General features: G+C 40.1%; 1 protein-coding gene across 1 annotated transcript in view; it reads left to right on the top strand.

Annotated features, from left to right (window-relative positions):
- LOC115906374 (BMP/retinoic acid-inducible neural-specific protein 3-like) overlaps window positions 1–14,252 on the top strand; it is a 200,976-nt gene that overhangs the window by 151,218 nt on the left and 35,506 nt on the right. Inside the window, 1 exon segment of the mRNA XM_030953521.1 lies at window positions 10,820–11,042. Coding sequence (XP_030809381.1) covers window positions 10,820–11,042 — 223 coding nt within the window.

The following is a 14,252-nucleotide window of genomic DNA, read 5'->3' as shown; positions in this document are numbered from 1 at the left end:
TATTTAGATTGCAATAAAAAACATGTTGCTTCATTGTAGGAAATGTGAGCCCTTCCAGGCAAGGTTATCTCCTGCCCAGCAAAAATTCCAAATTAATCCACATTTTATAGGATGATATTCTGGTTCCACTATTGATTTGGACTGAAATTATTTCACCTTTATGTGGCATCAGGAGACTTTCCAGGCTTGTGAGAGGAGGATTTTTCGTTTTGTTTTCCTATGACTGGCTGTCATTAGTAGCATTAACTCCACAACATACATGTATGTTGTATGTTACGTGATTCTGATGTATTCTGTGATTCTATGGTAGATGTTAGATATGTGTACAAATATACAAACACACATGTATATGCATATATACATGTGCATTTGCATATTTATACATATATCTAACATCTGTCACAGAACCACAGAATTAGTAAGGTTGGAAAAGACCTTTAATATGATCAAGCCCAACCATCAACCAGCACCACCACCCTGTTCAAACATTCAAAATGTCCAAACATTTTTAAAACACCTCCAGGACTGGTGAATCCACCACTGCCCTGGGAAGCCTGTTCAATACTTGACAACCTTTTCCATGAAGAAATTTTCCTTAATATCCAATCTAAATCTTCTCTGGTGCAGCCTGAGGCCATTTCCTCTCATCGCTTCTAACATTTACATGAGGTTCCTCAGAATTATGTGTGTAAGTGACTGACCAGAGAATCTCTGTTCCTCACCAATTCCACCTCCACACTGACACTTAATCCCAGTTCTTTCCTTCTTGCAGAGCACAGGAATGAGAGGAGCTGTCCTTGCAGCATTCCTCACTTCAAAAAGAAACCAACCAAACCACTGCCCCCACCTCTCCAAATCCCCCCCACTGCCAGAATCATCCAAATTTGCTTTCCTGAGGTTTCTGTAGCAGCTGGATTGTTCCACTCCAAATAGTCTGTCCAAAAGGAAGTGTGGACCTCCTTTCCTCCTTGAGAAGCAGACACCATGTCTTGCAGAAAATACAAATTTCCTCCCTTCCCTTTGTCCTTCAGAAAGTTTAAAGGAGAAATCTTGTGCTTTGGAGAAGGAAATATTTTAATTATCAGGAGAGCTGGCTGATTTAGCCTAAATTGGAGGGAGAAGGGGAAGGAAAATTCAGATTTACTGTCTCTTCTCTGAAGAAATAAGGTTGTTTCCAGCTGCAGTCTTCTGCTTCTTTGAATTGGATTATTTTCAAACATATATTTCTTGGAACACAGCTGCTACTTCTTTGACAAATTGAGTAATGCATCACGAAGAACTAAAATTCATGGCAGCATAAAAACAAATATATGTTCATTTTTAGCACTTTGTTTTCTCCAGGCTTCTGCATCATGGTGGGATATTTTAAAAAACATCTATCTTTTATAAATCTCTTTAATAACATCTACACAATATTGAGGCAGCACTTTAATGAACAGCAATCACATCCAACCATTTGAAATGTGGGTCTCATGGTTTATATCCTCTCAGACTTCCAGCTTTGCGCTTTCAGGTCCTGATTTACAGCTGACAATGGTATTTGACTTGCCATCATATTTATTGCCCTGATTAAAATTAAAAAAAATATTGTTATTGAATAGGATTGATAACATGGTGGTCACATTGTTGGAGCAGCAACAGGTTTGCACAAACAATACAGTAAAATGTGTGATAAAATGGGAATTAGGAGATCTTTCCTTCCAGAACCCTTTATATGAATTGCAGCTCCCACTGAGCACTCCAAGGAAGATGCAGTTGTCTGGAGCAATAGGCAAAATTATTTTTATTATTTGTAATAAATAGCAACAATTAAATCTGGGGTCTGTTGTGCTGACTGCCCTATAAAGATATAATAAGAGCCAGGCCTCTCTGAAGAGCTTGCAGTCTAAACAGAAAATGTTGAAGTGTAGCAGAGTTTAATATTTATATATAGGATGCTACAAAATATAAAGACAGCTACTTTGAATAAACCAAGCAGGAATAATCTTTCAGTAACTGCAAAATTATGGTTTTTTTTCCTTTGGTTTTGATTTTTTTTGGTTTTGTTTGGTTTTTGTTGTTGTTTTTGTTTATTTGTTTGGTTTTTGTTTGCTTTTTTGTTGGGTTTTTTGTTTGGTTTTGGTGTATATATTTAGGAATGCAGTAAAGCACTTAACCTTCATTTTGAAATGTTTATTAATTTTTAAAATGTTTTACTTCATAACTTTGATGTTATAATATGAAACTTGACCTAATGACAAGCACTTGAAACTTGACATAACAACAACAACAACAACACCAAGATGAAGTTGACAACAACAAGAAAATTTCTATTCCATCAAGGTCAAGGCAATTCAAAGCAAGGCAAAAGACAAAACTTTGCAATATTCCTTTTACAGGATTTCAGAGAAATTAGAGGCATTTGGAAAATTTATAAAAATTTATAAAAATTTAAGATAACTTTGGAATTTTAAAAATCCTTTCCCCTTTTCTTTTCTTTGCACAGTTCTACTTAAGAGCCCTCTTGGTGGGGACATGAGTAGCTTTAGCAGTTTTCCTTGGCTGTTGTGTGTGATGAACTGGCAGTCTCCTTTCCAACTCTTAACCTGGAAGAAAAACCAGCCAGTTATTGATATATATATAAATATATATAAATATATTATACCGTTTATATTAAATAATAGTCTTGTTTACAGCACCAGCAGACAATCAGCCCTGCAATGGACACACAGCAGGGCTGGCTGACTTTGCTGCTCTGTGTCACCTTTTCTGTAGGGAAATAAACTTCTGGAGCAGCTAGAGATATTTCCTAAGGTTTTTTTTTTTTTCAAGGAGAGCTTCTGGTCTGAATATTCTTGTTGGTTCTGATTGTCACTGCTTTCCCTCATGCAATATTATCTGTTTATTTTGGCTTGCTGTTAGAAGGAATTGTGCCAAAGGAAGGCTGGAGTCCCATTAAAACCAGGTGTAGGCGAATGATTAGCAGAGACAAGGGGACAGATTACTTTGAAGGAAAAACACCACAGGAATGAATTAAAACTGCAGCTGATTTTTTTTTTAAATTTAATGTGAAGTTTTGAGTTCCTTAAGTAGATTTTTGTCTGCTGGGCAGTAATCTGGAAAGGCACATGCCTCTGGAATATCATCTCATGGATGGGATTTTGTTCAGAGGGGGAATGGCACAGCTGGAATGCATCAGGAGTCACAGAGGGTTCAGCCTGTGAGGAAAAGAGAAAAATCCTGTCTGAAAACTGGTGGCAAGTTCAATGCAGCCAGGGTCTGTCCCAGGACTTGTCCTCTTTACTTTCTTCAGCAATGACTTGCATTGAGTTTGCAGGTGTTGCCAGTTTGAAGGAGTGAGACAGAAATCTTCAAGATCAGGGCTGGACAAGCTGGTGGATCAGGACAACAAGGACCTGGTGAAGTTCAACAAGAAAAAGAAAAATCCTGTTCTGGACAGGCAGAGCATCAGCTGAGACTGGATCTGCCTGGCCAGGAACAGCTCTGCAGGAAGGTTCCTGGGGCAGAGAATGAAGTGACCTGGCAGTACCAAGGCCACATTGTGGGTGCTACAGAGGAGGGACCAGGACATCAAGGAGGGGATTAGCCTCAGTGCTTTTCGGACCACATTCAGGTGCTGCACCCAGTTTGGGGCCTACAGTACAGGAAAGACATAAGGAAGCTGGAGTGTGGTCAGGGGTGTCCTCAGAGAGATGGGGGCTGGAGAAGCTGCCCTGAGAGGAGAGGCCCTCTCATCAGGTTTGCAAATGTTGCCAGTTTGAAGGAGTGAGACAGAAATCTTCAAGGTCAGGGCTGGACAAGCTGGTGGATCAGGACAACAAGGACCTGGTGAAGTTCAACAAGACAAAGAAAAATCCTGCTTTGGAAGTCAGTGCATCCATCAGCTGGGGCTGGATCTGCCTGGCCAGAACAGCTCTGCAGGAAGGTTCCTGGGGCAGAGGATGAAGTGGCCTGGCAGTACCAAGGCTACATTGTGGGCACTACAGAGGAGGGACCAGGAGATCAAGGAAGGGATTAGTTTCTGTGCTTTTAGGACCACATTCAGTTGCTGCACCCAGTTTGGGGCTCCACAGTATAGGAAAGATTGGGTTGTCCTCAGAGAGGTGGGAGCTGGAGAAGCTGCCCTGAGAGGAGCGGCCCAGGAGGGGTTGGTCAGCCTTGGGCATGGAGGCCTCAGAGAACTCAGAGCAGCCACCCTGTCTGCAGGGAGGGGAAAGAGAGCCAGGCTCTGTGGGCAGAGACAACAGGAATCAGGGCAGAGACAACAGGAATCAAGTGAAATGAGAGAGATTCACACTGGGGATATGGAGAAATTTATTCTCTGTGAGGGCACTTGAGCCTTGACTGCAGCAGATTCCAAATCCTGACAGGACCAGGCTCTGAGCAAGTTAATCTGATGTCAGAGTTGACATGCTTGAAGCACAAGAGCATCTCTCCTTGGACTACAGACTGCCCAAGGAAATAACAAGTCTGACTTAACACCTGATCCCAGAACTCTGGTTTAAGAAGGGAACTGGCTTCCAAAAGAAGCAGTGCTTTGTGCAGAGGAGTGATCATTTGCAATTCTCATCGTGAGAGTGAGAAAAGAGGAAATTCAGTGGAGAACAAGAATTTACTTGAGCTAATTTTGAAGCTGTCTGAAGCACTCTGGCTTGGAGCAGCACATCAGTCCATATCATTGCTTGCTCAGACACATCACACCCTCACATGCTAAAAACCACTTGGTTTTTGTAAATTTGCCTTAATTCCACTGTAACATTTTGTCCGAGCCAAAGCAGAACAGTTTTTGCATGAGGTATTACTCACTTCTAGACTGTGATGGCAGAATTTTGACACCTCTAGAGCAAGTCAAAGAACTTGATTAAAAAAGAGGATGTGTGTACAAATAACTGATGTAAAGACTTTTAAGGGAGAAAAACATTTCCTTAGAGCCTCATTTAGAGAAATGACAAAACAGCCCATTACAATTGCTCTCTAATGGTAGATTTTGGCATGATAATGACAAAAAAGGGGTTTTCTCTGATGCATATTTTTACTGAATTTTAGTAAATGAAAAAACCTCTAAAATCCAAATCCTTATTAATATTAGAAAATACACAGACTTTATAAAATTGTGAATAGTATGTTTCAGTCAACAAAGGATTCTTACATTTTTTCAGTTATTGTCAGGCTGCTTTTGCCCAGAAAACATAATTACTTTTTTAGGGTCTGAATATTGTTAAAAAAATTAAAATTGATTTTGGGTAGACAATGTAATCCACAATTAGACAAGATTATATATTTACTGAAGCACCATGCTGTAATTTCCAATGCTAAAAGTTTTGTTTCCATAAGATTGTATTATTTCATTTGGGGGTAAAATGGCCCATCAGAAAATACGACATTAAATTAAACAACAGAATAATGCTTGATGGAATGTCATCTCTGCAGAAACTGCCATTTCTGGAGACTGAGAGAAGGTGGCTGAAATTTCTTGTGGCTTATTTTGCAATGAAAGAATTTTTTCCTTAGCAGATCACCAAATGCAGATTCTTTTCACACTGTGCTTTATGTTCACCTAAATTGCATGTAGGTTTTCACCTCAGTTATTGTCACATGTGTGTTGTCATCGATTTCAGCCATAATAAGAAGGTCCTTAGTCCTGAGCTAATCCCTGTTACACTGGCTGGGGAAACAGTGCCTATATGATTTAAAAGGAAATTTCAGGAATGACAGTTTGAAAGCTCAGTCCTGGTCTTGCTTTTTGCTCTAAAGGAAAAGGAGACAAAATTGCAGCGGTAAAATTTGGTATTTTTGTATTTCCAGTGTGACATTGCTGTCAGATGTCAGCCTGCAGCACCTTTAATAACCTGGTGTTCTAAATCCATTGACTTCCAAGGGTCCCTTCACAAGGGATCTTAGGAAACAAGGCAACCCAAGACATTTTGGCAGCCAGGAGAAGCTCCACAAGCCACTCAAACAAACCAAACCAGAAGTGTGCTGTGTAGGTGGGACAATCTTGTAGCAAAATACCATGGAAAATCAAAATATTCACAGCAGAGAGATCAGGGCTCCTGTTCTTTTCCAGCAGAGAGCAGGTGCTGGAACCTGAAATGCAAGGAACTCTCAGAACTTTGGGCCTTTAAGCCAAAGCTTAGAATTAAACACAGGATTTGATATGAGACCTTGGAAAAGGCTTCCAAACTGAGGTGCTAGAAATGAGAATGTGGATTTATAGTTTAAAGCAGAGACATGTTAAGCTAAATAAAGTTTAGAGTTTTAGAGTTTAAGATATAGAAATAAAAGTAGTTACAAAGGTAAACAAGGAGTTTAGAATGCAGTACTGTAGCTTTGTGTGTCATAACATAATTATCTATGAAAGCTTACACTGTAACATAAATCCATAAGAGGAAATATTTAAAGATTAAGTCAAAAATGTAAATATCCTTGCTGGCACTGTTTTATTAGTCAACAGTCTTGTAACTAGGAGTCTTGTGACCTTCTGAACCATGCTGTAATGATGTGAGCCAAACTTACCCTTCCTAATAAAGTAGAAAATAAGAAAATAAACTGCATCATCAAAAACAACTCAGAAGCCCCATCTCCAACTCATTCAAAACTCCTTCAAAACTAAATCAGGCATAAATCATGGCACCTTTTTCCCTTGTAGCAGAGCACTGTCAGGTCCTTGGGTGAGGTTTCCTGGATTTTTTTGGCCTTTGCCAGCTCTGTCTGCAGAGTGGTAACCACTGAGCCCTGCTCTGACACCAAACAACACTGAGGATCCAATTTACATCTCTGCAGCTCTCGGTGTTTCCCACAGCCTAAATATGTCTGATATTCACCTGATTTCAGCAGGACTGTTTGCTCCCATTATGATATTTTTCATTTATGCTTTCCCACTAAAATATGGGATGCTGTTTCCATCTCCAGGCACTGTTGACACAAGGAAGATTTACTGGCAGAAAGGAGAAGTGAAAAGAGAAACAGCCAGAAAATGAACTTGTTTGACCCACCACTACATATAATGTTTTACCTTTTTTACCTTACTTGCAGTTAGTTAAGAATATATAAAATCATATTGTATGTGCTACCCATGTAAAAATAAAAAAGAAAATGCTGTAATCAGATTTTATGTGATATCAAGAATCATAGTCTGGTTTTTTGGGTTGTCCTGTGCAGGGCCAGGGGTTGGACTCAATGATCCTTGTGGGTCCTTCCCAGCTCAGGATATTCCCTGATTTTATGAATTAAAGTATCAATTTCTATGTCCCCTGGGGCTGTAATACTGGCTGTTAATCCTCAGGAATGGCTGGCACCATGTGTTGATTAGAGTGTAATAGTTTAATCATCTCTCAGTGTTAGGAGTTCATGTTGTAGTTTCACAGATCATGAAATGTGTCTGTTTAAGATATGAGCACATTATCTTCTTTTATTTTTTTATTTTTTTTTAATGCAGCAGGCACTGTGTAACCATGCTCATTTTATCTCTCTCTCTCCTTCACCTGCATTATGGAGCTCATTAGCAGGATCAGACAGGGCACAAGGGTAGTCAGAGATGATGTTTATTACAGGGAGAAAAAACCCATTTTCTGATTGGAAATGCTGTTGCATTGCAAGTTGAGGAGTGTAAACCTTCCTTATCACTTCTAAACACTGCATGGAGCAGTTGTTAGCTGTAGAGATTAGTGCCATCGAGCAGAGGACAGCAAAGTGACAAGGTTCCTTAAATACATGGTTAGAGCAATGTGAGGGCTGAAAAGCATCCTCTGAGCCTGTTGTTTCCTGAGGGAGTTGCCTTTGTTTTGGCTTCATGAAGCTCATGTTAAGGAGCTTTACCAGTGCCTCAGAGGAACAGAAAGGAAAAAGAGACCTAAGGAATTAAGTAGGTAATAAGGAATGTGGCTTTGGGATCTCATCCCCCCACAAAAGGTGTCAGAGTATATATTTATATACATATAGTATATATAAATATGCATATATTTTTTTTTTTCACATAGAGTATATAAATACATACATAAATAAATAAATATAGTTCAGTTCTCTAAATCTGGTAGAATTCATTTGGTTTTTACAAGCTGCAAAAGGACTTTGTATCAGCTCAGTTAACCTTACCTTCTATTACTTTTTTTTTTGTTTGTTTAAATGACCATTTTTAATATTTGGAATTCTTTAGACTTGGAAGGCTTTACCAAGCCAATGGGACAAGGCAGACATAACCTTCTGTCACACCTTCTGTGCAGCCCTGGGAGGGACTGAGGGCTGGGAAGGGCAGTGTGAGGATGTCACTGAGCTCAGGAAGGAACAAAACTCCCTGGCACTGTCTTTGAGCTCCAGTAAGTCAGACATTCCTCTATTCTGGCCAGGACGTGCACTGGAAATCATTCCAACTACACATGTCCATTATGAGACTCTGCACATTCTATAAACTTATAGAAAACAAAGAATTCTTTGGTTCTGCACAATTCTTTTCATTAGTTAGTGTGTGATCTTCTATTGGATATTGATCCCTTTGCCTTTCGTGCTTATTTGGCCCAGCTCTGTGGTTCTCTTAGCATTCTTCTCTCAGAGAAGCTGTCTCCAACTTTGCCAGGCAGATAATCATCAGATTAATGTCTGATTACCTCCTCCATACCTTCTAGATTCCCAAAGTGTAAATTTTAAAATCCCACACCTCCAAAAGTTCCTTTTTGTTCGTTGAAGCTTATCAGGCCCCGCCCAGCCTGATTCAAAACCTTGTTGGTTTAAAGATTAAACCAACAGCAGAGCCCAGCTCCCCTCCCCCTTGGCAAAGGGGAACAAACCCACGACTAAAGTTGTTTAAAAATAAAAAGAAAGTTATGGCATTTCCAACAAGGAATCAGAGGTTGGTAAAGTTGGACTGGGCTCTGAGAAACCTAATCTAGAGAGGATATCTGCTCATTGCAGTGGGGGTTGGACTATAAATGTCCTTTCTGACCCAAATTATTCCCTAATTCTAAGGAAGGAATGATTATCACTTGGGAAGGAGAAAACAGAACTGGCTATCCCAAAACTACACTAGGATTCACAGAGATGCTCATGTGGTAATGTAGAATTTATTAAATATTCCCGTTAATTCAAATTGCTAGCTGTACTCCCAGGAATGGACATTCTTGCTGGACAGAGGATAAAAACCAACTCAGACAAAATAAAGGAAGGGAAAAAGCAAAAGATAAAAGGCTCCAATAGTTGATAAGACATAGAAACAGTTCCTTTCCCTCAGGCCCTAAGGACAGCACAGGGGCTGTGCAAAAACAAAGGCATGAGGGCAAAATGAACAACACATTCCCAGAGGAATTATTAAAAAACTTTGTTAAACATAAAATCATCATAATTTTCCCTTGATTTTAATTTTCTACCTTCAAGAGGACCTTTCAATGTGTTTTGTTTTGTTATGAGTCATCACCCATCACAGAAAATACGAAAATACTCTGCTGAAGTGGGACTGTTGTATTCCATCACTGCCCTGTGTCCTTCAGGATGTGGTCAAAGGTCACTACAGCTTATTTACAAAAGATCTTTTTTTCTCCATCCATAAAAAAGAAAATATTTTTGCCTGCTTTGTGTAAAAATGTTAAAAAGCCTAAACTAAATGTAAACCAAAAGACTTAATAACAGGGATGTTAATGAAGTATTCTTTGATGTGAGTGGACGTTTTCCCCAATCTTCCATGAGCAACCTAAAAGGACACCAATGTTAAATATTATGATTATTTTTGTTTGAAGAGGGAGGGTACTTCAGGCAGCAGGATCTTTGCTTTCACATAGTCTGCTGAAATATAAACCATCCAAAAGGAGCATCTGGCAGGGTGAAAGCCAAACTGTGGGATGAGTGACTTCATTGCAGGAACAAGCTGAAAGAAAAAAAGGGATTGTGAAGGGTGGGAGGATAGCAGCAGGCAGAAGGGCAGGCAGGGAAACGTACTGATACACAAAAACAAGAAAGATAAAGGATAAACATGTGCATTCAAGTGTGCCACTCACTCTCACATATTTCCCCAGTATTTGGAGCCCTTTTAATGGTAGTTTATTTAGGTTCAGGAGTTATACATCATTCTACTTATGGAAACAGACTCCCTGATTCATAAAATTCTGTTAATAAGATTCTGTCTACATATCTTGTGTGGACTGAGCTACCAGAACAAGTCACAAAGCATGGCATGTTCACAGTAACAATGTGACCTTGTGATTGAAGAACTTCTTTCCACCACTTTAGAGACAAAAAAGAAGTTATGGGAACATTTTTGAAGTGTCATAAAATTTTGAAGTACCATAAAATGCTTTGAAAGGCTCCATTTTAATTGTAAATACTTATGAAAGTCTAATTTAATGGCCTGTGTCGGGTGAAATAACATATATATAAGAGCAATGGCCTGTAAAATCACATTTACTTGCACGTCCTAAGTATTGGAATATACTTCTTTTAAGACAGTTTCTGATGTTCTTCAAATGAGTCAATAAACATTGATCATTAAATGCACATTTGCTTTCAGATCCCAGATTTGAAGGTAAGAAACTCTGATTCTTATTTAATCTTCATATTACCCAGGTTGAGAAATGAGGACAAAGCTTGTATTTGCTTTAATATTAATTTAAAAATTACATAAATATTGGATTTTGCTGGCTTTATTCTAATATTACAAAAAAAACATAGTCACCTTTCCAGTTTGAAATAGTTAAAATGCTCAATTTTAGAATTTCAAAAGATTGAGTTTATAAAAACTGTTTCGAGAAAAAAACAAATTAGAAGTTAATTTCTGCTGCAAGAATAACCATAGCCACATAATTAAAGACTATTGATTATTATGTTTTTTTTTCAGACGAATTCAAATTATTTATGAAGAGGCTGCCTATGAATTATTTCCTGAACACATCTGCTGTGATGCATTTGTGGACAATGGATTCTAATTTCCAACGCCGCTACGAGCAGCTGGAGAGCAGCATGAAGCAACTCTTCCTCAAGGCCCAGAGAACGGTGCACAAACTCTTCAGCCTCAGCAAGAGGTGCCACAAGCAGCCCCTCATCCGCATGCCAAGGCAGAGGTAAGTGCCTTGTTTGAAAAGAGAGGTGACTGCTAAGGAAGGCAGGAGCCTCCCCTGAAATGGAGAATGTAAACCCACTCCCTCCGAATTATTATAATTTTGAAATTAAAAGGATCTCAGGCAATGATATGGGAATAGCAGTTCTGTACTAGGAAAATTAAAAATACAAATGCAATAGTACAAACAAAATGCAATGGTACAAACAAAATGCAATAGTACAAACAAAAAACCAAACCACTGGCAGAGTCAGAATAGGACCTGACACCCTGTGGGTCAGGGTGGTGGCAGCAGTCTGTGAGAAACAGCTACTCACTTTTCATAGTTGAGGAAGGTTTATTAAGCCTCATCAAAAATACAACAGAAGACTGAATAAAGAAAAAAGGTTATGGAGCTGGGAGCAAAAAGATGCTCCCTGCCATGTGCTCAGCCCCCTCACAATGGAGGTTTTCCCCTTTTTAACCCTTTAACCCCTCCCAAAGTTCTGCCCATCAACCTCTTCTTTGCTGTCCAGTGGTGGAGATCTCCTCCTCAAATCCTCATTGGCAGTCAGATGTCACCACAGTGACAAGCCAGCACTCCCAGATGTCCCAACTCCCCTTGTCCCTTGATAACCAACATAACTATAAACCTATAAACTTTTCTTGATCTATATACATGATATTTGTCCATTAATTGTAAGAGTCAATTGTCGCATTACTCATCTATCACAAGTCCCATCCCATGGTGGCTCAGCCCTCCTGCAGTGCCAGCTGTGCTGCTGCTGGAGCAGGGATCCTGCACAAGGGGGGAGTTTTCCTCTGCAGCTCCAGGGCTGCTGCAGATGGGCCTGGGCTCCCTCTGGGAATGCAGGGCAGCAGAAAGCTGCTCCTCTGGCAATGCAGTGGGCAAAGGCTGCTGTGCTGTTCCAAAACTCAGATTGTATCCAGGTAGGAATGCTTGGCTCCTCCCCTGGGCGGAGCATCTCCCCATGGGGTGATGGAATTGGATCAGCCCTGCAGGGACACTCACTGGCCATGGACAGAAGATAATTAATAATTGATGGCCCATGGACAGCAGAGATCTCCTGGAGGGAGGATTGGCTGCGGAAGAGATAAAGAAAACTGCCCAATGAACAGAGGAGAACTGCCCCACCTCTGACAGATGGGGATAGAATACACTCCCAGCTAAACCTGAGACAGTAAGGAACACTCTATGAAATCCTGAGAAATCCAAACATGGCACTAAAATCTCCTCAAGACTGTGCATGTGAGAATGGTACAGGCACAGGGTATAGTCTTTGTCTTTGTAGGAGTTGAACAGTCCCAGCTTGCAGTATCTCTCCGTTCCTGTTTTCCTAAATACAATGGGAAAGGTCAGAATAAATCCTGATTAGTTTGTGGCTGTGTAGGATAGGAGGCAACTTAGATGTGACACGAGCACAGATTCATCATCCCATTTGGTTTGCCTGTTTTACAGAGCCATGTTTTCCGTGGCACTTGGCCAGGTGTAACAGTGCCAAAGAGTTGTGTACAGAATCCTGAATAACTGCTCTGGAGCAGGCACAACTGTTTTAGGAACTTTGTGGGTCATTATACAATGTATACTACACACAATTGATTTCTCGTCTCGTTTGTCAAATATGAATTAAATTGCAAAGGATGCCTGAGGAAAGGAAATAGAAGAGCTTCAGTCCTTCCTAGAAACAGAGAGAGATCCTGAAAGCCAGCTAATCAAATCTACATTAGCATAAAATGGGTATATTTGATTCCTGGTCGAAAATTGCTGTGTTGAAATTAGTGAATGACACTACAGTAAATCTGAAATGAATGTGCTTTTAAGGACATTGTTCTTCTGAGCACAAGCATTGTGGGACAGTCCAGTGACTCTGGCATTTAGCACGTTTCTCCATTGATTTTAAAGAAATCTAGTTTAGGTTCAGTGTTCCAGAACTGCCAGGGATACTTTACACTCCCCTGCTTTCCACTCTGCTGTTGCAAGCTCGAGCACCATCAATTCCTCTTTGCCCATCAGTAGCCCTCCCCCTTCTTTCAGGAGGCTGTGCTTGTAGCTTTCATGCTCCCTTTCTTCTACATATTGTGCTTTGTGCTGTGATCTGTTAGTTGAAACCAAAAATTCACTCGTGGGGTCATTTCATGATTAGAAAACATTCTGCCAAGAGAGGTTATGTAATCACTGCAGAGCCTCGTATCCTCGCGGGTGTGTCTTGGCCATGACCTGAATGAGCATCCTGCAAAGAGATAATTCACCATGAGTGACTTCTGCAGGAGCCCAGAGCTTCTTAAAACACAAGAAACAGTCCAGACTCACTTTTGCCCTCGCCAAAACTGAATATAATAGATTTCAAATAATTTAAAATAATCAGGTCTTCAAAAATAACCTTGGTAGGGCTTTGGAGCAACGTTTGGTTGCCATAGACAATGGCAGTGATGAAGTGAGATATGTAAATTTGCAAGGATTGATCAAAACACAGCTCTCTTGTCACATAAAGGATTTTTTTTTTATTTCAGTGCAGAACTTGCAACTTCATGATTTATTTTTCAATATAAAGATGTGACACTATGCCAAAGAGATGTGGACAGGCAGGTAATGTCCAGACAAGGGCCATAAAGATGACCCCAAAACAGGAAGCTGCCCCATTAGGAAAGGCTGAGAGACTGTGAGAAAAGAAGGCTGAGGAGAGCCCTTATTTCCATGTTCCATATTTAAAGGGTGACACAAAGAAGATGGAGACTCCTTTTTTACATGGAAAAGACAAGAGGAAATGGTGCAAGGTACTGCTGGGGAGATTCTGAGTGGACACAAGAGGAAAATGTTTCACAATGAGAGCAGTCAGTCACTGGAATGACCTCTCAGGGAAACAGTGAAGTCCCCAGTGCTGGAGAATTTTAAGATGCAGCAGGACAGGGTGCTGGGCCATCTTTTCAAGGCCATGCTTTTGCCAAAAATGTTGGACCAAATGATCCTTGAGATCCCCTCCAACCTGAAGGTATTCCATGGTTCTTTGACAGTAAATGTTATCAGCAATGAGTCTGCCTGTTCTACAGGGAGTTGCACCAAACTTTCACAGCAGTTTGATTTTGCAGTGCATCTCAAACTCAGAAATACCATCACTTACTTTTGAGTTAATTATGTCTCATTTTAGTGACTACTCTGAAATTTTTTCTTGTCACTACAGAGGGAGATAGGGCGTATGATGTAGTGATGAGCAAC

The sequence above is a fragment of the Camarhynchus parvulus genome, chromosome 8 (assembly GCF_901933205.1).
Source record: "Camarhynchus parvulus chromosome 8, STF_HiC, whole genome shotgun sequence".
NCBI lineage: Eukaryota > Metazoa > Chordata > Aves > Passeriformes > Thraupidae > Camarhynchus > Camarhynchus parvulus.
The sequence above is the reverse complement of the archived record's forward strand: the minus strand, read 5'-3'. Positions and strand labels throughout refer to the sequence as shown.